This window comes from Manacus candei, unplaced genomic scaffold, assembly GCF_025592945.1.
Source record: "Manacus candei isolate 608988 ecotype Guabito, Panama unplaced genomic scaffold, ASM2559294v1 h1tg000047l, whole genome shotgun sequence".
NCBI lineage: Eukaryota > Metazoa > Chordata > Aves > Passeriformes > Pipridae > Manacus > Manacus candei.
In genome coordinates this window covers 10,362,512-10,385,808 of record NW_026138095.1, presented here as the reverse complement: position 1 = coordinate 10,385,808, position 23,297 = coordinate 10,362,512, and the positions used below count along the sequence as shown (strand labels likewise).

The following is a 23,297-nucleotide window of genomic DNA, read 5'->3' as shown; positions in this document are numbered from 1 at the left end:
AGGAGGGATTGGTGCTCAGCCAGGTCCTGCTCATGCTCTCTCCAGCCCCCTGGTAGTTTGGAAAAGGAGGATGAGGCTGCAAAGCCCTTCAATCCATGGGTTTATCAGCCAGTTTCCAGGGTAATTTCAGTGCAAAGTTCTTTATTTTTAAGAATATAACCAGATGGTTCTCATAACTGCCCCAAACTCTTGGGGAAGGTGGCTTTTGAGTCAATAAGGTTTTTTCACTATAAATCTCGTAGTTATTGAAACCTGAAGGGAGAAATGTGACTTTTCTCCCTTCCCTTTTAAATTTTTTTCCCTGCAAATGGAATAAAATCCAGCTGATGCCATGGGTATTTTAAGAATTGCACAGAGGAAGTGGAGATTTGCAGCTCTGCAAAGTAGTGGGATGAATGCAGAGAAGTCTCTGGTCTTGCTGAGCTGGCAGACAGCAAAATAACCAGTTATGGGATGAAATGTGTCTGCTGCAGGGAAGGGAAGAGATCCAAGTGGGGAGGAGGGGGACAGAGAGCAGAGAAACCCCCACGGGTGTGATCGGGGAACTGAGAGGCTGCTGCCTCTTGCCGGCTTTGTTTTACACCCTGCACCGCCCCATTTCCCCTCAGCTCATGTACCACCGCCCCGCGGGCATGTGAGGGCTGGGACCGGGAGCTTTCCCGTGCCGGGGGACCAGGCTGTGCTCCCTGCTCGGCTCAGGCACAGGCACGAGGAGCAGGAGCGAGCCCCGAGTTCGGCAGCATCGTGTGCGGGCTCCGGCGCGGCTGCCGCAGGGATCTGCTGTGGGGATCTGCTGGAGGGATCTGCTGTGGGGATCTGCTGGAGGGATCTGCTGGAGGGATCTGTGGAGGGATCTGCTGTGGGGATCTGTGGAGGGATCTGCTGTGGGGATCTGCTGCAGGGATCTGCTGCAGGGATCTGCTGGAGGGATCTGCTGCGGGGATCTGCTGCAGGGATCTGCTGGAAGGATCTGCTGTGGGGATCTGCTGCGGGGATCTGCTGGAGGGATCTGCTGTGGGGATCTGCTGGAGGGATCTGCTGTGGGGATCTGCTGGAGGGATCTGCCGGAGGGATCTGCTGTGGGGATCTGCTGCAGGGATCTGCTGTGGGGATCTGCTGTAGGGATCTGCTGCAGGGATCTGCTGGAGGGATCTGCTGGAGGGATCTGCTGTAGGGATCAGTAGGAAGCGCTGTGTCCAGATCTCACCGGCTGCACTCAGCTGGGCCTGACCTGCCGCTGCCTCCTCCTTCCTCCTCCTCCTCACAATGTGCCTGCCGGGAAGGTCCTGTGCCCTAAAAGGAGCGGTGTTCCTGGGAGCTGGAAGGTCACAAGGGAAGGTGAGTGCAGCGCGGATCCAAATTGCTCTGGGACAGGGTCCCTCCTTTGGTTCCAGGGCCAGGCTGGGGGGGTCCCACCCCAACCTTCTGGGCAGGTGAAAGGTCTGAGTTAGTCCACAAGGACCGGCGGAGATTCCATCCCCAGAAATGGGGACAATTCTCCTTACTTTTGGCAGGGATCAGTCATTTTGGGAGAGGTGTGGAAGGCAGAGGGCTGTCTGTAGAGGGGGGCTTCGATGTCTGGTGCTCCCCTTCCTCTGGGTCGGCAGCAAGTCCTGTCTGCTGCATTGGGATCTCAGGACCAGGCACAGTTAATGCTGAAAGTCTGGTCCAGGGACTCAGTGAAGTCCCCTTGGATGAGTGTCCGTGCATGAGACCCCAGGGCAGCAATTCAAACCTGAGAGAGGGGGACCTGGCTTGCCTGGATCCGTGGATGAGGCAGAGGGGCTGCAGTGCAGCTCAGACACTTCTCTGTACCTGCCATCCATCCCCACAGAGCTCCTGGGCGAGCCCTGGGTTTGGGGGGCTTGTCTGGCATGTGGGTGGTCAGGGCTCAGGGGCACAAAGCACAGAGGTGTCTGTAACCAGGTCTTTAGCCCTGTGGTCTTTAGCCAGGTGCCAGGTCTTCAGCCCTGTGCCACCAGAAGGGGTGGCAGCAGCAAAGGATCCATCAGGAAGGGACTTGTCCCTGAAAGCAGAGGATGAAGGGACATCTCTCTCTGTCTTCTCCAGGGAAGGAGTTGTCAAAGCATCACATCCCCACATCCCAGTGTGCCATGTCTGGTCTCCCAGGGGATTTATGGCAGCTGTGTCCTGGGAACAGTGGGGCAGGCAGGCACACAGGGTGGGAGTGGGGATTGATCCTGTCTCAACAAGCCAAGAAACCTCCTGGTGCAGTGACAGGGATCCTGCCACACCCCAGGTTTTTGGGTGTCAGTGAGTGACATCTCCCAGGGATCTGACACCAGCACTGTGGTCTCCGTGTGGAACTGTGCCTGTAGTTCCACACATCCTCTGCTAAAATGGATTTTCACCCAAATCAGCAGCTCTAAGTGTGTCTTTGGAGCTCCAGAGGGTCATTGTGTCCCTGCAGTGGCACGTGGCTCCTAGGTCACGTTCAAGGAATGCTCCCTGCCAGGTGATGGGCTTCATCCCCCACGGTTAGCCTTCCCAGAGGGGCCTGGGTTGGGTCTTTGCTCCCTGACACTCCCTGCTCAGCACAAGAGCTGCCAAGATCAGGTCATTGGACATACACCAGCCTGGCTTCATTAATGTCACCCAAAACCTCCCCAGGTACCTTGACTGGGGAGCAACCTCCATGTCCACAGGAGGCAACTGTCTGTGCTCTGCACAAAGGCAGAATTTAGCCCTTGGCTAAACAACAGGCTTCAAATTCTCCCCCTCCATGTGACTGGGGTTGAATTTGTGTTGGGGTGACTGCAGGGCCAGTGGCTGTCAGGGGAGTCCTGATGAAGCCCAGGAGGGCAGGACAGGCAGCCCTGTCTGTTGTGGCCAGGGAGGGCAAATGTGGCCCTGCTGTCCAAACTGCTCCAAACTGGGGCTGATGTGGTCCAACCCTTCCCATCCTCATCCCTCCTCCTCCTTTGGTAGCCCTGGTACCCTCACCCTTGGGAGCAAAGCAGGCAGAAAACAACCCCAGTGAAAAGGGGTGATTTTCTGCTCATTTAGGTTCCTGTGCCAGGCCAAGTGACAACCAGTGGCTGGAACCTGGCAGGAACCAGACTGAGTCCAGTCTTCCTCACCAGCCTCTTTCTCTGTATGTCCTTTCATGCCTCTTCTCATATGACACTTACCCATTCTCCCACAGACAGTGTGACTGGACTCTGAACATGCCCGGGACCAGTTTTTGTCATTTTATGTTGAATTTTCTTAGGAGACCCAAGCACTCAGAGTGAGCATGTGGACTGTGGATTCAGTCTCAGCTGCTCTTTGCTGAGAGTGAGGAAAATGAGCACTTTTTAAGCAGGCAGGTGAAGAGAGAACCAAAGTTTCTCAGGCAGGAGGAGCTCACGTTGATCTGGTCCCATCGAGCCCTTTGCTAAATTTAGAAACCGAGTGTTGTCACGGAGGTCTCATGTTTGGCCAGCAGCTCCCCTCCCACGCTCAGGCAGGTAGGATGCGGATGTGGAAAACCACGGACACATTTAGCACGGGCTGTTTCCTGCGGCAGGCAGGGGGCAGAGGAGCCCGGAGCGCGGCACCGGCTCCACCACTCGGCTCACGGGCTTCGGGTCTCCCACGGCTTCGGGGAGCCAGTGCTTTCCCCAGCAGGAAATTTAATGCTGAGGATGGCAGTGCCAACCAGCTCGTCCTCTGTGTGATGCCGCTGTGTGGCATTTGGTGCTCTTATGCAGGCAAGGGATCAGGACAACCATTCCCTTTCCTTCTGTAGCCAGTGATTCAGGGGGTGATCTGAAGGTTTTGAAATGAGGAGGATTAATTGATGTTCTTCTCCTCCGGCCCAGATCCTGGCATACCAGGGGGCACATCCCAGTTCTGCCTGCAGAAGCAGAGCCCCATTTGCCCCAGACACGTGGCTGGTGCTCAGTGTGGGCTGTCAGTGCTGTGGTCAGTGGTGGCCGGGGTGGGAGGGCATCCTTCCCGTGCTCACTGCTCTGCTCAGCACCTCCAGGAAACCAGCTGGTGCCTGAGCTGGGCAGTGTGGGTGCCAGGGGAAGGCAGGTGACTGTGTCACAGACAGGAACAACCTGTGGGCAGCATCAGCATGGGGTGCAGAGGGAGAAATGGTTTCCTGACTTTAACAGATACCCTCTGCCCTGCTCTGCATCTCTGCTGCCCCCCAGCATGGTCACCTTGGGGGAGAGGGCACATCCATCATTGCAGCAGTACCCAGAGATGCAATTCTGAGGTATAAGGCATAAAGCTGAGCTGGAGGAGACTTAGATCTGCTCCCAGCCCTGGCCCAAGCTGCCTGTCAGCTGTGCAGGTAGAGGCAGGGAGGTGGTTATAACAAGCCCCTGGCCTGCAGATGGACCCCTGTCCTTGCTGTCAGCCGTGGCCAGGAGTTGCCCCCATGGTGCTGCTTGGCAGGCAGTGGAAATCCTCTGGAGTGGCTCAGTGCCAGACCCTTTATCCAGCCCCGGGGTCAGGAACAGAGGCCACAAGGGGCTGGGATGAGTTCAGAAGACTTCACGTGCTGCAGGAAACCTTTAAAGGGCTTCTGGGAGCTGCTGTGAGCAGGATGCTCTCGGGGCCCGAGTGGTGTGTGGCCGTGGCACTCCTCCATGTGCCCATCCACCTCCTCCTGCAGCTGCAGAGCTGCTGGATTTGGTCATGGATATTTGCAGATTTAGGAACTACCTGGGCAGAGTTAGGTTTTAAACCTACAAATTAAATAGAGCAGATCCTAAATGGAACAAAGACAAGTGTGGGCTGATGGTCTGCCTGTGCTTGGAGGGATTCTGAGGGCTGATGGCACTGCAGTGTTGTTGATGCCTGTGCTGCTTTGGGGCATGATGGAGGTGGGCTCCCTGTTACCAGCCATAAATGTGGGCATGTCAGGGAAATCACAGAATTCAGACCTATAGCTTGGTTGTGGTTTGTTTTTTTTTTGGTTTTGTTTTTTGGTTGTTTTTGTTGTTGTTGTTGTTGTTGTTGTTTTTTGTGGGTTTTTTTGTTGGTTTTTGTTGTTGTTGTTGTTTTGGTTCGGTTTGGTTTGGGTTTTTTTTGTTTTGGTTTGGTTTTTTCACTCCTAAAGGCAAGAAGAGAAGATAAAACCTGCAGGCTGGAAGAGGCTCAATCTAGAGATGCTGGAAGCCGTGCTGCAGCTCACCCTGGCTGCAAATACAGGCACCACAGTCCTGAGGGTGTTGCTGTGCCCTTGGATGGGGAGATGGGAGAGGGACATGCACTAGGGGAGATGCTGCTTTGCAGTGGGCACAAGGGGGGCAGGACCACGAGGTGCCAGGAGGACCCAGTTGGGGGTACATGGCTGTACCTGGCTGCAGCTGAGCAGCTCTGAGGAGATATTTTGCAGTGAAGACACTGATGTCTCCTCTGCTCCCTCGTGGCTGCCCCATGCTGGCTCCACAGCCTGGCTGTAGCTGTGTCACAGGCAAATCTCCCTTCCTTCCTCCTCAGCTCTTAGGCTTATTTTTTTTTCCTTTCTTAGGAGAGAACAATACTGGAGGGCAAGGGAAGCTGTCTGGCTCCAGGCTGGCTTCCCTCTGCAGTGTAACTGTCCCCTGAGCTTTCTTCAGGGGTTCTTTCTCTGGGATGCTGGATCAGGATGGCAGTGGATCAGCATCAAGCATAAAAAACTCATGGAAATTTAGGCTTTTTTTTGATTTGTTTCTTTTCTTTTCTTTTTTTTTTTTTCAGTTGGACTTTGCATTTCAGACTCAGTTTGACTTGAATTGAACATCTCTCCTTAAATCTTGGGGAGGGTGAGGTTCCTGATCCTGCCCTTCTCAGTGATGCTGATGCTCATCCCTGGGGATCTCCTTGCTGTGGGAGGCTTTGGGGACCAAATATTCAGATGGGTTCAGCTTTGAGCTGAAAGTTTCTCCAGCAAAGCCTGTGCTCACTCCTGGACACCCTCCACGCCGGGGTCCCACACCCACAGTGTCCTGATGACTTTGTGCTCCCTCCCAAGTTTCAGGCTGAGCCTGGTCTCCAGAACCAGCCTGAGCCATGTGTGCCCTGATGTTTTACAGGCAAGCCCCCGGGCCCAAGGCCATGCCCGAGTGGAGTGAGGAGCAGCTGTGCATCCCCCCCCGCGCAGACGCCCCACGGCCGCCGTGCCCACCCCTCACTGCAGCCCCAGCTCGGCCATGGACAGCACAGGTGGGTGATGCTGAGCCCCCCGGGGGGCTGGGGTGGGGGGATCCCCGGGAATGAACCCTCAGCCACCTTCTTCTGCCTCAGTCACCCTCCAGTAAAACACGTGGATCCCCAAACTGGGCAGACCTCGCTCTTGGCAAGGAGCTGGCAGATGCTGCTGGGTGGGTGGGAATGAGGCACGAAGCAGTGGAGTGGCAGCCAAAAGATTTCTGTAGTGGGGCACTTTGAAAGCCTCAGGACTGGCAACCCTTCTCCTTTGAGTTTTAAAGCAGTTTTATGTTTTGTTATATTTTTTGGTGTCCATTTCCCCCCCCCCGTGAAAATATTTTATTTTCACGCTGTTTGACAAGATGGTGCTGATCCCCTGGCACCCCGAGGTCAGGATGTTACTGCTGAAACATTTTATCTAATTTCTGAGCCACTACTGTTTGTTGCCGGTAGGTTGAGCCTGTTTTTAGATCAAAGCTCCTCTTGTTTGTGTTGGAATAATCTCTTTGACGCTCTGCTCCCCCTGAAGAAACCTCAGAGTATCTCGGCTGAGGTTGCTTTGATTTAGAAGGAGAGGACAGTATTTATATCAATGCCCAGGAAAAGCTTCCCCTGGTAATTACAAACATATACAAATCAAAAGAACAGGAAATTTCAAATAGTCCATTATTGCATAATCCCTGAGTGCAAAACCAATAAACAGAATAGTGAAACTGAGGAGCTTCACAAAATCACAAAACAAAAAGGAAGGAAAATACAAGTTTCCAAGACATTTCCCCAAATGACACTTCCAAAATGAGGAAAATCCTGTTTCAAAGGACATTTTTGCACTGTAGTTTCTCCCTGTGTGGGCACCATGACATGAACTGTGCTCCCCCTGTGCACACACAGAGCTTCATCAGCATGTGTGAATAACTGTGACCCTGACAAGTTTCCTGACACAGCCTTGACTGAAGCCCCAACAATAAATGCTCCTCTGCAGAAGCCTGGATTGAATGAATCTTCCCTACAAGCATCCTTAAGGGATGCACTCCCCTGGGGTCACTAAACAGGAGAACTGTTTTGGCTCTTGGGGTGTGCTCAGGAATAGGCCATCTCAAATATTTTAAATTTTGCATTTCCCAGTTGTATTTTATGCAGAGCTCATGTCTGCTGCCCCTATTCCCTGATCACCATCTCTTTGGACCTTTGGCACTGCAGGCTTGGGCTTGAAGAGGGAAAGAGTGGCTGTGATGTCCCCCTGAGAGCTGGGCACGAGGCAGCACCAGAGATGCTGTGAGGGGCAAAGTGCTCCTGTTCCTTGGTGGACATTGCCAGTGGGAATGGTGGGGTGCCACATCCTCTCTCCTGCCTGATGACCCTCAACCACCACTAAAAGACACAGTAGAAGGGCAAAAAGCCATCTAGTTTTTGCTTCAATCCCCCCCGAGATGGTGCGTGGGACGAGCTGCCCCATTGCCTGTGTGATGAGGTCTGGATGGTCCTCTGCCCACAGGAGCACTCAGTGGAGATCACAGAATCACAGAATATCCTGAGCTGGAAGGGATCCACAAGGATCATCAAAGTCCAACCCCTGGCCTTGCACAGACACCCCAACAATCCCACCCTGTCCCTGAGAGCGTTGTCCAAATGCTCCTTGAGCTCTGTCAGCTTTGGGGCTGTGACCACTGCCCTGGGAAGCCTGGGAGATGCCCCTGCTGGTCTAAACCTTCAGCTGAGCTGTAAAATCCCCCCAGTATCTTCCTGGTTTCCTTCCCATAGCTCCCAACACACCTCCCCAGTCACTGTTCCTCATGAAGCCCAAAGCCTGTTCCAGCAACTCAACCCTCTTCTTCAGGAGCCAAGGGAGGAGGTTTGGAGGCTGTGCTCCTTGAGTACAGCTCTGGATCCTGCAGTGAACTGAGTGCCCTTCTGCTCTTGCTCTGATGTCAGGGAAAAAGGAAATGTGGCAGAAGAGGGTGCGGAGGGAATGAGAAAATACAGCAGCAAAACTGGGCAGGAAACGTGGTGGTAATGACACCCATCCCAAAAGGCAATCCCATGTGGATGAGACAACTCTGACCAGGCAGTATTTGTCTGGAGTTCCCTTAGGAACTGGATAAATTGCTCCTTGCATCCTTGCCAAGCAGGCAAGACCCACTTGGTCACTGCTGGCAATGATTGGGATCCCAGCAGTGAACATGGAGATGGGAACCTGCCCCAGGAAAGGGCCCTGGGACACAGTTGCCACAAACATCTGAGGACCCTGGAAGTGTCTAAGCCCAGAGTGGATGAGGCTCTGAGTAACCTGGGCTAGTGGAAGGTGTCCCTGCCCATGGCAGGGGGTGGAACGAGATGATCTTTAAGGTCCCTTCCAACCCAAGCCACCTTGGGATTCTGTGATCCTCCCCTGGACCAGGCCATGTTCTGGCTGCTCCAACCTGAAATTTCCTACATCAGGAGAACATCACCTGATAATATCCAACTTTATATAATGCTTTTTTTCATTACAAAGGAGCAAGAATCGTTTTGTTGATAGGGAAAGAGCAGCCCAGTGTAAGGAGGGACACAAAGGCAGGACCATGGTGGGGCACAGGGACCTTGCAGCCTTCCTGTCCTTCACTCAAGTGCTTTCAGGGCTGATTTTTGTGTGTGGCCAGTCAGCTGCCACTCAGTGAGCTCATGCTCATGAGCCCTCAGCCCACTGTGAGTCATGCCCCAAGCTGGGGCTGAGGTTGTAGAACTTATTTCTGGCCAAGAGCAGGATGCAGTTTGGTTTTGACGAGTACAACGTGCATGTGGTGGTTACCAGGCAGAACCACTGACCCAGAGTCCCTCCCTGGGGAAGCAGAAGGTGCTCCAGGCCCGGGGGTGGGTGGTTGCATGTCGGGGAGAGGCTGTGAGGGGTCACAGGTGGAGGCAGGAGGGGACATGCCATCCTGGTGGCTCTGCATGTGTTTCCCATGAGGGGTGAGCTGCTGGTGTGGGCAGCAGACCTTCTTGTAAGAGTGCTCCTTGCAAGGGGTGTGAGGTTGAGGCTGAATCCGTGCAGTGCCAAAATGCAGAGGTGTTTCTGCTCGTTCCTGGTGCCAAGTTGTGGTTTAATTTTGTTAGTTCTATATTTAAGGTGTGATTTTTTTTATCGAACAGGGGGAGAGGAAGGCTCTGCAGAGCTCATGTATGAGCATTCCTCTGCAAAGCCTCTCTACCACCACGTCCCTGCAGGAGCACTCTGCTCTCCAGTATGGCTCCAGGGACCACCAGTCCATGGGCTGGCATTCCCACCCGGCTCCAGCAGCTCTGCTCTGTTCATTCAGGATTGAAACCCTGAGGGCTGTGCTGTGGGGAGGGTGCAGTCCCTGTGCTCACCCCAACCAGTGTCTCCTCCCCAGGGGCTGTCCCAGTCCCCCAGGGGTGCTGGCCTGGCTGCTCACGTCCTCTTTGTCCCTGCAGAGGTGGAGTCGGACATCCTGCGCCGGGTCCGGACCCTGCTGCGAGAGCTGGACGGGCACCACCCCGCCTGCCAGTGTGACCGAGGTGAGACACAGCCCTGGCACCGCCCCCGGGGTCAGTGCCTGCCTTGCTGGGGCTTGCTTGGCCCCAACACCCCCTGCTCCCCTCTGTCAGGCAGTGCCAGGGTGGGGGGACACGGTGGCTTCCCCCCCCCAGCGCTGCTCTGCCCTCCCTAAGCTGCTCTTGGAGGTGCCAAATCTCTGCTCCTGGTGGCCCTGAGATCAGCTGAGCTGCTCAGAGCATGGTGCTAAATCACCAAGGTTGTGGGTTTGATCCCCTCATGGGCCATTCACTTAAAAGTTGGACTCAGTGACCCTTGTGGGTCCTTTCCAACTCGGAATATCCTCTGATACTGTTGTTCTGTGACTGCCATGCACCAGCCCCAGCCCTTCTCATCATCCTCTGCATGGTTTTTACATCCTTCCCACTCACCCAGGGGGTCCAGCATTAAGCTGGGACATAAATGCAGAGCTCCCAGATCTGACAGTGACTCCTGGCACACCCCTGTCCAACTCACTCAGCACCCCTGATCTGGAGTCTCCCTGCCTCTCTCCATGGGGATACTGTTTTGCCACGCACTGCTCAGCACTGAAGAGTCACTTGATTTCTCTGTGTGACGGATTTGGAGAATGACACTCTACCTGAGCCAGCCACTGGACTGTCACAGCCTTTGGAAACCTAATTAATTTTGAAAAATTGATTTTTCTTCAAGCATGGGGAATATTTTACAGTTAATTAAGTCGAATTTTGTCTGGAACGAGCCTTGACATCCTCAGGACTGAGGTGCTTTGTGGTCCTTGCTCTGAGTGCTGTTGGCAGGCAGTGTTCAGGTGCTGTGTGCTGGGGACCAACAGGAGCCCAAATTCCTTGGGGCAGGCTGTGAAAACAGGCAGTGATGCACAGAGCAACACAGGCAACAGGAAACAAACTTCATGTCCATTGCCCTGCCTTGCTGTTCTCCAGTCCCCACAGTCCTGGGGACCTTTTTCCAAAGGTTTGCCAGTACTAGAGATACAACACTTCAATGCTGCATCCAGAGTCAGGGCAGCAGCCTGGCTTGTCCCTTGCAGAGGGACAATGATTGAAGCAGAGGGAAGACAAATCTGGTTTAACTCTGACAGAGATATCAGTACAGCATCCCAGTGGGTGTTTTTTGCACCAACAGCACCCAGATCTCCTGGTTCCTCTGTGGAACACCCTGATCCCTCACTGCTCTGCTTGGCAACCTGACCTTTCCTGGCTTTCACTTCTCAGGGATGCTGCGATGGACCCTGCATAAAAAAATCGACCAGAATCCCAGTAACAGCTCTGTCCTGGTCAGGATCCTGGTGAAGGAGCTGGAAAGGGTAAGTGCCACCTCAGAGATGTCCCCTGAGTGCCAGGCTTGGCCCCTCTGTGGCATGTGCCCTGCTGGGGGGGCAGAGGGATGGGGACTGAACTCCATCTCAAACAGGAGTTTTCAGGGGCCTGGAGCCTGGCTGGGGACTGTGGCTTAGCACAGAGTGGAAAACCCTGTGGGACACCAGGGCAGAGCTGTAGCTTGTCCCCAGCTGATGTCTGCAGGGGCCAGGGTTTGTCCCAAAAGTGATGATGAGCCGTGGGCAGAGCCAGGAACCTCCCCAGCTCCTCAATGTCACAGCAGCCAAGCCTTCACAGTCTGCAAATAGTGACAAACACCTCCAACCACCCCAAATCTCCCTCATCCCACCCCACCAGCTGTGGTCAGAGGTAGAGTGGAAAATACTCCTCCACATCAGCCATTGTGATGAAACACCTTGCCCAGCGTCCTGTCCCGGGAGCACAGGTGGAAACCTGGGATGGCTTTTTGGTTTCATTGATTTACTTTGTCATTTTCTGGTCTTGTATAAGCCTTTAGCACCCTCAGCATCCTGGCATGACCTGGTTTGTGGTTTGCTGAGGTGTCATGTGTAGAAGAAGCACTTTTTCTCTCTTATGAGCCTGCCTCATTTTACCCAGTACCCTTATTCGGGTGCAGGGAGGATCAGCCCCTGTTCTCCTCCTCCTCCTCCTCCTCACCCCATTGATGAGCCCACACCCCTCATCCTGTGTGCACAAACCTCCCTGCACTGTTTTCTCTGCATTTTTACTAATTTCTCATCTGATCTGGGAGGATGGAGCAGCCCTGCCAAGGCTGCCACCTCCTTCCCTCAACACGTGCCACACACATGGGCCACGCCAGCTCAGTGCAGATCCCTGTGCACACATCCAGCAGTTATTCCCAAGCCCAGATTTCTGCCTTGTAGCAGCTCTGAGGCTACTTGCAGGCTGTCTGTCTCATGCTATGGCAGTTCAGCATCCTTCAGTGCCTTGGGAAGGGATTTTATCCAGCAGTTTTTGCAAATCCAGATAGACAGGAACACCCACATCCCCCTTGGCTGTGGATACAGGGATTTCCCCCAGGGACTTGAGGGCTGCTTTCCTCTGCTAAAGCCATGTCAGTCCTCCTCATACCTACCATCACTCTGCAGCTCTTATCTTTCCTTGCCCAGAAGGGGTGTCAGTGCTCCTGGTTTGTAATTCCCTTCATCTCCCTGAAGCTCTTCCTGGAAATCTGTGTCACTCGTTTGGGTTTTATTATTTTATCACTCCTCTGGCTCTGCAGCAGCTCTGAGCCACCAGTACCAACCAGAGAGGATAATTTAGCAATTTCATGCTTGAGTTTCTCCGGGGCAAATATCAGCTGGGCTCAGCAATTCCGTGTTATTCATTTCATTGATCATTTCTAAAGCTTTGCTGCCATCAGTTCCATTTAACTCAGATCCATCAGCCCTGAAGAAAGGTGCTAGAAATATCTTTGGAGTGGAAATACCTTTCCCACGTTTATCCCTGGGCATTCCTGTTGCTGGAGCTGTTGTTAGAGCCAGACCAGGCTGCAGGGAGGGGCTGGAGCTGTGTCAGCTGGAGCATCCATCTGGTTTCCCATGGGCCAGGATGGGGATGCAAGAACAGCTCTCCTCCCTGTTCACTCTGGTCCCACACCCACCAAATGTAAGACAGACTTTTCCCAGAGGTTTTGGTTTTCCATATGAGCTTCTGCAACAGAAAGGAGGAGGTCTGTTAGAAACCTTTGCTCTCCCTCTCCCACCATGGCTGTGTGGTCCATGCACCCTCCAGAGACATCCTGCCCACCCTAAAAGCCTGTGAGGGGATCCCAAAGCCCACCTTGAGCCAGGGATCATATCCCCTAAGCCAGGATGAATACCCTGGGCATCTGAGCTGCTGAGAGACAGAACCCAGCACACCCTGGGGGCTCTGGGGGCTCATTCCCAGTGCTGGTGCCCAGCCTGGGATCCTGCGGGCACCGACTGTTCCTTCTGCTCCCACAGGCAGAGCGGGGTGACTTCAGGCATTACATCATCCCCTTGCTGCACACCCTGATGTACACCTTGATCAAGGTAACCTACCGTGGGCCTTGCTGGGGCAAGAGCCAGGGAAATCAGAAGCCACAGGAGGGGCCACTTGAAGTCACTCAGGACCTGTGCTGGAATAGCCCTGCCCAGCAAAGCCCTGGGACTGCCATGGGTGGACTCAGTTGGGTATTTCCCAGGGTGCTGTTTGGTGGCTGAGACTCTGTCACCTGTGACATGCACAGGAGTGACAGGTCCTTCCAGCTGACCTACTTGGCTGGAGGTGTTTAGGTGCCTGGTGGTGCAGAAGCCACAGCCTGGTAAAAAAAGCACCCACATCCTTCAGTGGTTACTGCTGGAGGTTTCCAAACATTCTGCTTCATTTTGCATTTAAATCCATATAGAATTTGGTGTAGTTCTGGGGTCTGTGGGGAGAGCAGCATTAGGGATCCCTGCCCGTGGCATCTCCTTATCTCTCTCCAGGCTCCCTGCATCTCTGAGGAGCTCTGTGGCAGAGTCTACGACTTCTGCAAGAAGCTGCTGACCCTGCCCAAGCCTTTCTGCACCATTGGGCTGGACTATGCCACCAGGCTGAAGGTGGAGAGGACAGCACCAGGTATGATGGTGCCCTGCTCTGTCCCTGCACGGCACCGGGCATGGCTGGGCCCTCGAGGCAACAGGACTGGGGTGTCGTGAAGAAAATCAACTCTACCCCAGCCAAAACCAGCTCATGGGGACTCTGGGGGATTTCCATGCCTGAGCTGGGCTTTGCCCAGTGCAGTGAGCCATGGCAGGGAGATGGCCAAATGCTTGGGGGTCCTGGGCATGCATTTGGGTGGGAGGGTTCCCCTCTCCTGACCTCAGGTTGCTGAGCCTCAGTTACTAGCAGAAAACTTTGGGGTCATCCTGCCATCAGTGCAGACACACCAGAGTCCAGGCCAGCCCATCTAAGGCTAGCTGTATATATAAAAATATAGATAGATAGATATATAGATATAGATATAGATATAGATATAGATATAGATATAGATATAGATATAGATATAGATATAGATACACACCCTCTGCATTAGGAGGAGTGGCTGAAGTCACTTGGTGTGTTCAGCTGGAGAAGAGGAGACTGAGGGGAGACCTCACTGCAGTTCCACCTTCCTGGGCAGAGGCAGAGGAGGAGCAGGGACTGAGCTCTGCTCTGGGGGGACCAGGGACAGCAGCCAGGGAATGGCTGGAGCTGTGTCAGGGCAGGCTCAGGTTGGATCTCAGCCAAAGGTTCTTCCCCCAGAGGCTGGTTGGGCACTGCCCAGGCTCCCCAGGGCAGTGGGCACAGCCCCAAGGCTGCCAGAGCTCCAGGAGGGTTTGGCTGATCCTCTGGGGCACAGGGGGTGACTCTTGGGGATGGGCCTGTGCAGGGCCAGGAGTTGGACTGGATGATCCTTGTGGGTCCCTTCCAAGTCAGCATTTTCTATGATTCTATATGGGAAACAGGTTGTTTCTGCTCCCAGTCTGGGCATCTCAATGTGTTTTGTGGAGGTCTCCTTTTTGCAAAGTGAATTTTCTGTCTGAGACTGAGTTGCAGCTGCCCAGCATGGGCTGTCCCTCCAGTGCCTGTGCATCAGGTTGTAGACACTAGTGTTAGTAGTGACTGCAGAGAACTGTCCCTTCCAAAAAGCAAGCTAAGGGACAACTTTGTTTCCCTTTTTCTCCACGTTGCTTTTTAAAGTTCTTCTTTTTACAGTTTTCTTGAATAGGAGTCTTTAAAAGGAATCCTTTAGAACAGTGCAGGGTGGAGACATGCTGTGAGGGGGAGGTAGAACATGAGAAACATGTGGGAAATTAAAAAATGCCATTTTAGGTATTCTCAGCTCACCCCCATCACCCTTCCCCAGCACTGCTTTGTCTGGAGCTCCAAGGTCCACCTTTATCTCACCTGATTTCTGGTAAAGGAATGATTCATCGTGGAGAGATGGGGATCTCCAGTGGGGCTTCCCTCAAAGCACCACAAGGTTCCCAAGATGATTGTACCTGAGCAGTGCCAGATGGGTGTATCTTCCTCTCCCCAGAGCTGGGTGAGGGTAAAATACATCTCTCCTGATTCAGAAGCCCGTTGTGCTCTTCATATCCCCCCAGACACTCTCCCCCCGTGTGGCCCTGGGGAGGGAGGCCAGGAGCAGGGTTCTTCCTCCTGCTTCCTCCCGAGCTCATAATCCACTAAACAAAGGAAGGGAAACACAGGAAATCATCCCTGAATAGAAGGGGTTTTCTTTTTATGTAGCATGACCTATCTTTGCCTTTGAGTATTTTTAACTCTGGGCCTGATTCTTGGCTCCTTTACATCATCTCCCCAGCAATGGAACTTGGCAGAGCCACCACCAGCCTCAATAACTGGGAGTAGCACTGAGCTGCTCCAAGGAGTTGTGTTATTTCTCGTGCTCTGACTCCCACGTGTTTTTCTCCCTGCACTTGCCAGGTACCTTGTACCAAAGAATGGTCATTTCTGAACAAAGCCTCAAAAGCGACCCGTACCCTTACCAGGAAAAGTGAGTAGTGCCTCCTTGAATGTGTTGATACTTTTATTTTGCAGTCTCTTAGTGAAATCTGTCCTTTTCCAGTGCTCTAAATTAATCTTGGATGGAACAGACAATCTGGACCTCAACCCTGTGGCAGTACATGGTCTTGGGGGACACAGTTTGGTGGCATCCAGTACCTTGTTAAAATGAGCTTTGCTTTGGGAGGAGCATATTCCTCTTGTGTCCCAATTTACTTCTGTGGTCCTGGGAGGCAGGGAGCTTTCCTTGGTGGAGAGACAGGGTGGAGAAGGGGAATATCAACAGCAACACTTTTTCTCTACATGGAATAAGGGAAATGGGAACTGCTCAGTCTGTAACTCCCTTGGGAGGGGCAGAGGAGGGGCAGGGACTGAGCTCTGCTCTGGGGGGACCAGGGACAGCAGCCAGGGAATGGCTGGAGCTGTGTCAGGGCAGGCTCAGGTTGGATCTCAGCCAAAGGTTCTTCCCCCAGAGGCTGGTTGGGCACTGCCCAGGCTCCCCAGGGCAGTGGGCACAGCCCCAAGGCTGCCAGAGCTCCAGGAGGGTTTGGCTGATCCTCTGGGGCACAGGGGGTGACTCTTGGGGATGGGCCTGTGCAGGGCCAGGAGTTGGACTTGATGATCCCTGTATGTCCCTTCCAACTCAGCACATTCTGGGATTCTGTGATGTCAGTAACAGGGAATACTCTTCTCTTTTCTCCACCCTCCTGCCCCACACAGGATTTTCATCTTTGCTGACCCCGAGCTGCTCTCTGAAGCCATCTGCAACGCTCTGCTGACCGACACAGAGGCAGCTCAGGTGTCCCAGAGCCCCCGGGCGTGCATGTGCTACGTGATCAGCCACGCCATGCAGGCGGCCCTGGGCGAGGGCTGCGACCTCGGCGCCCTGAAGGGCAGACTCCAGGTAACAGCAGCACCCCTGCAGCACCACTTTCCAATTGTCCTGCTCTTGTTGGGACACCTTGAAGAAGAAAAAGGTGTTTTGTCAAGTGGAGAGATCACCTCCACCCAGCCCCTCACTGCTGGTCTCCATCCCTGGCAGCCCCAGAGTTACTCGCAGAGCTGGTGTAAAACTAAAACAGTCTTCAAATATAAAACAGGTTTTATAAATAGCCAGAGGTTTTGAATCTTGAGTTTGAGTTGTCAGTTTTGCCCAGCAGAGCAGGGCTCTGCCACTGAAACACAGCTCCCTGTGAGCCCCTGGGCATTGCAGAAACATCTCAGTGGAACACTTTCAGTGAGTTTTCTCCAAAGCCTCCTTGAAGGAGCTCTGGGGCCACAGGAACACAGATGCCTGGTTCAGAAAGGCACCTTTGGAGGGGCTCTCAGCAATTTCCACTCCAAGGACACTGTGTGCCTGCTGTCCCCATTTCCTCAAAGTCATTTGAAGTGCCAGCACTGCTGCTGACTCCCCAGGGGACACAGTGTCCATCAGCTGCAAACCTGCCAGAAAAAAAGCATTAAGCAGACAGCACAGCCAGCCTTCCCTGGGGACAGGAGGACCTTTGTGTCCTCTGCTATGAAACAGTTTTTGCAGGACTCATTTGCCCTCTTTCTGCCCCCTCCCATCGCTCTGCCCCCTCTTTTCACACCTCTGGGTGTTAACAGCTGCTTCCCACGGCAGGATATGCCCACGAGCGAGGTGGAGCAGTGGTTCCAGCAGGTGGTGGTGGCAGTGGAGTGTGCAGGAAGCGAGGGGAGCACAGCCCGTGGCCAGCACACAGCCAGGCTGGAGGAGATCTACCGGGCCCTCCTCAGCTCCTCACAAGCAGGTGAGCTCCAGCCAGCCATTCCCAGTGGGATGGAGGAGCAGCTGGCAGGCCCTTGCCTCTCTGCTGTGTCTCTGCCATGTCCTCCCACAGGTGTCCATCTCCACCTTCCCTCTGCCTCTGCTTTAGCAGCAGGACCGGGATCAGGTCCCTGCAGTGACCTGATGGCCAGGATGGAAAACTGGCAGTGGAAGGCAGATTTGTCACCTGAGGAAAGGGACTGTGGCAATCTCTGCTCCTGATTCAGCTGTCTCTGTTGTTTGCAAAGGGTGTCAGAGATGGCAGCTGGGGGAGATTGGACAGGCTCTGAGGAGCACTTTGCTGGTGCAAGGAACATCCTGCCATGGCCTGGACAGGGGGGACACTGTTCACCCTTTCCTGAAATGTGATGTACAAAGTTTTCCAGAGAAGCTGTGGCTGCCCCATCCCTGGAAGTGTTCAAGGCCAGGTTGGATGGGGCTTGGAGCAACCTGGGCTAGTGGAAGGTGTCCCTGCCCATGACAGGGGGCGGGACTGGATGGTCTTTAAGGTCCCTTCCAACCCAAACCACCTATGACATGGTGGACTATGGCACTGCCATCTCCTCCCATCCCTGGCAGTGCTCTTTTCCAGCCTGGTGCCACTGTGGCTTCACAGATTATAAAAAAGGTCTCCAGTCATTACAGCTCCTCACACAAATCTGGGATAGGCCAGAGGGAAATGGAGGTCATGGTTCCTCTCCTGGTTACTCCTTGAATCCCAATCCCCTCCCCAAAAATAGCTGGAGACTGTCACAGTGCAAGATATGAGGAAGAGCAGCCAGTGGTGCAGGGACAGGAATGGGACCATCTCCACCTTTTGGAGGCAGTGAGCTATTAAAGTTTGTCACTGCTTTTCCCAGAGCCATAGTGGGTTAAAAAGAGATGGTTATGGTGGGACCAGAGGTCTCCCTTGTGAGGAATGTTTGATTTATTCTGCAACCCCTCTGCTCTCTGCAAAGCAAGGTCCTTTACTTGCCCGTGTTTCAGCCTCCCCATTTTCATTCCTCCCTTCCACTCAGGGTGTAGGCATCTTCTTACAGCTGATTTGTGAGAGCAGACACCCTGTGATTACAGCCTCACATTGGCCAGAAGCAACCAGGGTGGGAGAGCCCCTGGGACTCAGCAGAGGGTCTCAGCCAGCGCCTGGTGCTCAGCACTGGGGGGGTTCATAAACCTGGGTGGGGAAAATGCTCCTGTGTGTTACAAGCAACCTTGTTTCCCCCAGGCAATGCTCCCCTGGGAGGGCTGCAGGACACACCTCTGCCCAACCCCACCATCAGCTTTCACCTCTGGACAGAAGACAACCAGCTCTGTGAGTGCCCCAGGGGGGCTGTGGGGAACTGGGGTGGTGCCTGAGGGTGGGGATCCTGTGCAAAACTTGTCATTTAGTCCTGACTCCTGAGCAGTGAGTCTTGTAACCATCACCCAAGGGCCAAGCTCGTGGAGTTTTGTGCTGAATGCAGCAGTCTTCCTTCTTGTGGGCTGCTGGTTTCAGATCAGGGGATTAGGGGTGCAATGGGCTGAAGGAGTGAGGAGAGGAACAGGCTGCAGCAGGATGTGTCCAGAGTACCTGATTTTGTTGTGGCTGCCCCATCCCTGGAAATGTTCAGGGCCAGGTTGGATGGAGCTCTGAGCAACCTGGTCTAGTGGAAGGTGTCCCTGCCTATGGCGGGGCATTGGAATGAGATGATCTTCAAGGTCCCTTCCAACCCAAACGATTCTGTGAGCCTGTAATTCTATGATTTGAGTGATACTGAGCTCTCTTCACAGTGCAATGTGAAATGAGACTGAAAGGCAGACTCCCCTTGGGCCCACTGGTGGAGATATTTGCTTTACAGATTGCCTGAGAAGAGGGAAGCCGAGGCAGGCAAGGGCTCAGCCTGGAGTTGGTTGGATTTCCCTCCTCAAGCCTCTCTCTGCCCGCAGGGAAGGAATTGGTGCTGTTCATCCGCCCGCTGTCACAGAGCTGCGAGCCCGACTGCCTCGGCCAGGACCTGGACACCTTCGAGATCCAGGACATCGTCTCAGACTGTGAATGCTGTGAGCAGACCCGCTTCTCTGTCCTCTCCACCGACAGTGGGATTGAAAGAGACCTGCCCGTGGCCGTGGAGGAGCCCTTGGCCCCGTGCGGAGCCGAAACGGAGCAATCCCGGCTGCACAGGAGGGGCGGCATCAAAAAAAAGCCGTCACCGCTGGAGAGCGTGGCCTTCCTGCAGGCTGGCTGCTGCAGTCCCGGGGTGAGGCCCCCAGTGAAGCTGCAGAAGAGATCAGGAGTCCCCCAGGATGCTGCAGCCCCTGTCCAGAAGCTGCACACTGCCCGCATCGTGCTGCTGGGGGACGACCGGATCCTGGGGCGCCTGGCCCAGGCCTACCACTCTCTGAGGTGACTGGTGGCCGCAGCCTCCTGGGCTCTGGGGGCTTGGGGAGGGGCAGGACAGAGTGAGGGCTGTGCTCCTCAGCCTTTGGAAGCAGCCAGGATGGCTGGGGATGGGGTTGGGCTCCAGCGTTATGTGGAACAGGATGGGACTCCAGTGTTTGGCACTCCCCAGACTTCACCGGCTGCATGGCATCCTTTGGCTCTGTTGGCCCACACGATGCACACAGCGAGTTCTCCTCTCTGTCCATGGAGTGGGTTAATAAAGAATAATCGAGGCAAGATGTTTTCCTATGGAAAAGGGAAAAATTCTAAAGAAAAGCTGTTTTCCAGCTGGCTCTTCCCAGCTGGTTCACCTGGGCCAGGAGAGCAGCATGGGGTGGGTCTAGACTGTGGTGCAGGCAGCAGCCTGGGGGGCAGAGTTGGGTGCAGAGGGACCACCAGTCCAAGAAAAAAATTCTGTCTCTGGTTCCCCATCATCTCCCCGTGCTCAGTTTGGGAACCCAGGGCCATTACTGCCATCCTGTCACACAGAGCAAAGGGAGGCACACGAGGAGGGCACATGCTCCTGTTGCAGAGCAGCTGCAATCTCCTGGCACTGCCCAGCCTTGGCCACGAACCATGTTCTTCCCTCTTCCCCTTGGGACACGACTGTTTCTTTTTCCATTTCAAGGAAACGGGAAACACGGCGGGTTTTCCTGACTCCCAGGCTGAACCTGCAGTTCTACTACATCCCGGTGGTGGCAGGGCAGCCAAACACCTCGGCTGTTGTGGTGAGTCTGAGCACGGCACCGCCGGGTGCTGCTGCCAGCAAGGGATGACGGTGTTTTTGGAGGGAGAGCAGGGGGGATACAGGAATTCCCATCCGTTCATGCCCTGTTCCTAGAACAAGGAGAGGGGGAGCCAAGTCAGGGTGGTTGGGCTCCGTTTGCAGACTGGTTTTGGGAACCCATCAGCTCCACAGAGCTTCAGGTTGCTCCAGCCTCCCTGATGGGTGGCAACTCATTCAGTCCTGCTTCTATGACCCACCTATAGGAGGACTGATGAGGTTTAGCAAAGGACTTGTGCTTTTCCCACCTCCTAAATGCTTAGGGGAAGCAGTTGCTGCTCACTGAGGGCTTTGCCTCCTTGGTCAACAGCCCCAGTTCTAGATCTGTAAGTCGCTACCTTGCAGTTTCTCTTGGACACGTCTCTTCCCTTCTCACAGCCTCAAGACAGTGACAAATAAACACTTGCACTTCTCATAATATGTTAAGCTGGCCCAGAGCTGGCTGTGAACCCTGACAAACATGCTCTTATAAAAATGATGATTTCTTCTTTTCATTGTTCACTTAATTTTTGCCCTAGAGCACCCCCTAAGTGAGTTTGCCATCTTCTCTGGACCAAGCAGGGAAGGGCACAGCTCCCTCTGGCTTCTCTGTGGCTCCTGGTATATCCTCTGAGCTGTGTTTCTCCCACAGGACCACCCTTCCAGTGGCCACGAGGAGCTCTGTGAGGTGGCCGGGTACCTGGGCAGAGCCGACCCGTGGTACGAGAGCAACATCAACACCCTGTGCCACGTGATTCCCAAGCTGGCCACCATGGTACGAGGAGAACCACCTCCCCAGCCTCACCCATTTCCCAAAGACACCTGAGGATGAGTTTGTGCCCCTGCAGGGCTCCTCTGTGCCCCAGACAGAGCTTTTCTCCTGCAAACCCTCCCCTGGGCCCGGCAGCTGGAAGGTGTCTGTGGCTGACACTGCCCCAGCCCACAAGGCCCGTTTGCTGTGGTGGGGTTTTTTGGCCAAGGGACAGGAAATGGCAGATTTCAAGAAAGAAAAGGTAGATGAGGTGTTTGCTGAAATACCCCTGGCTCTCATTTCCTGGCAGTTTGAGCCATCATTGACAGCCTACAAAAAAAGCTGTCGGGTGGGCACAGCCTTGGCTTCTCCCATTTGCTTTGACCAGTGAGGGCAGAGCCACAGCTCATCACTCACTGTTTGTCTGGGAAGGTGTGAGGGTTTGTGGCAGGGTTTCTGAGAAGTGACTGTGGACTGACCCATGATGTGATTTGCCCCCCTGCCCAGCCTCCCTCGCCGAGCAAACACCTCGTGACCGATCTGTTCATCACAGACGTCATCGCTTACTACGTCCGCATGGGCCTCCAGCCCGTCTGCTTCCAGGTCTATGCTGTGAAGGTGGGTGTCACATCTCCTGAGCCTTCACGTGGCCCTGCATGGGCTTGTGGAGCTGTGCAGAGTCAGCAGGGCCTGGGGACTTCCAGCAGATCTGAGCCTGGATCCCTGTGCCCCCCAGTCTGTCCCCTCCTTGCCAGGCTCCCAGATTCAGTGACTCTGTGTAGCACAGCTCAGCTGGAGTCAGTGATCCTGGAAAGGCTATTTCAGGATCACACAGGTCTGAAAAGTGAGCCTTGAAGGGACACAGATTACCTGCTCTGCTGGATTTGGGGTTGCTCAGGAACCCTGGTACCTCCTGCTGCTTGTTCTGTAAGCAAACAGGACTTTTCTGAGCAGCTTTGCCAAAACCTTTCTGTACCTCACAGGGGCTTTGCAGGGTTTCCTGAGACACCGTTTTATTTATTTCCTCTCAGCTTTTCTCTGAAAAGGTGTCAGAGTGAGACCTGGCACCTGATATGCCAGATCTGAGAGCCAAGACAAACTGTCTTTGGGCACATAACATCAATCCCCTGCTCTGCTCCTCTGGTAGTTCCCCCCTTCAAAGCTTAGGCTGGCACTGATGCACAGACCTCCTTTTAATTTACTTGTAGCCACTGTGGCAACAGCACAGTTGGGGCAGCCTTTGGATGAGCAAATTGGCACATGCAAAGAGCTGGAAGAGCTTTGGTAATTCCTGGTGTAACATCACCAGGACTTGAACTAATAACATGTATCCTGTAAAGACTTGGAGCACCTGGTCCTCAGCTTGTGTGGCTGGGGATTTTGATTTTTTGGTGAATTTTTACTCCACTCATTTCTCCTCCAAGACAAAAACCAACAGCAACTGAGAGAGTGGGTGATTCAAGCAGGGGAAGAGGAGCTGATTCCAGATGTGGTTTTCAGATAGACACACCTAAACTAATCTCTTGCCATACAGGGTGTGATATTGCTTCATCTGGAAACACTTGACCCTGTTTTGCCTTTTTGGTTAAGAGCACACTGTTCCCCTTTGGCTGCTGAAAGCTTCCTAGCAGTGTGACTCAAGTCCCACAGGAGCTGGATGTAGGGCTAGGAGAGGTTCTCCAGGAGCTTCTCCTCACATTTTGCTCAGTACAAGACCACAAAAAGAAAATAATTCGTAGGGCTGGAGTGACCTGATGATTTAAGTGTATCAGATAGAAATTAGGTACCTTGAAGCTCAACCAACATCTCAGTCAGGCCTGGGAAGCTGCTCCCTGTGAGCAGGGGGTGGATGGCTGGGAGCTGACTCATCATGAGTGCACAGTGACATCCAGTGGCAGGGGACACTGCCCGTGGCTCTGCTGACCAGGACCAAGGTCTGCCATGCTCCTGGGCTTCAGGAAGCAGAGCCAAAGCAGTTCTCCCCATCCCATAGGTGCCCTGGCTGCCATGGTGAGGCCGC

General features: G+C 54.0%; 1 protein-coding gene across 4 annotated transcripts in view; it reads left to right on the top strand.

Annotated features, from left to right (window-relative positions):
* Positions 1-23,297, top strand: part of PIK3R6 (phosphoinositide-3-kinase regulatory subunit 6) — a 40,979-nt gene that overhangs the window by 11,346 nt on the left and 6,336 nt on the right. The window contains exons 3-16 of one of the 4 annotated variants that reach the window (XM_051797499.1): positions 1,221-1,338; positions 6,036-6,165; positions 9,583-9,666; positions 10,897-10,988; positions 12,990-13,058; positions 13,494-13,626; positions 15,478-15,547; positions 16,276-16,459; positions 17,180-17,327; positions 18,570-18,656; positions 19,271-19,727; positions 20,392-20,491; positions 21,179-21,301; positions 21,785-21,895. In XM_051797499.1, coding sequence (XP_051653459.1) covers positions 6,153-6,165; positions 9,583-9,666; positions 10,897-10,988; positions 12,990-13,058; positions 13,494-13,626; positions 15,478-15,547; positions 16,276-16,459; positions 17,180-17,327; positions 18,570-18,656; positions 19,271-19,727; positions 20,392-20,491; positions 21,179-21,301; positions 21,785-21,895 — 1,671 coding nt within the window. In that variant the 5' untranslated portion in view covers positions 1,221-1,338; positions 6,036-6,152. Of the gene's footprint in view, positions 1-1,096; positions 1,339-6,035; positions 6,166-9,582; positions 9,667-10,896; positions 10,989-12,989; positions 13,059-13,493; positions 13,627-15,477; positions 15,548-16,275; positions 16,460-17,179; positions 17,328-18,569; positions 18,657-19,270; positions 19,728-20,391; positions 20,492-21,178; positions 21,302-21,784; positions 21,896-23,297 lie in introns of all 4 variants that reach the window. The other 3 variants (XM_051797500.1, XM_051797498.1, XM_051797501.1) reach the window with 3 other exon arrangements.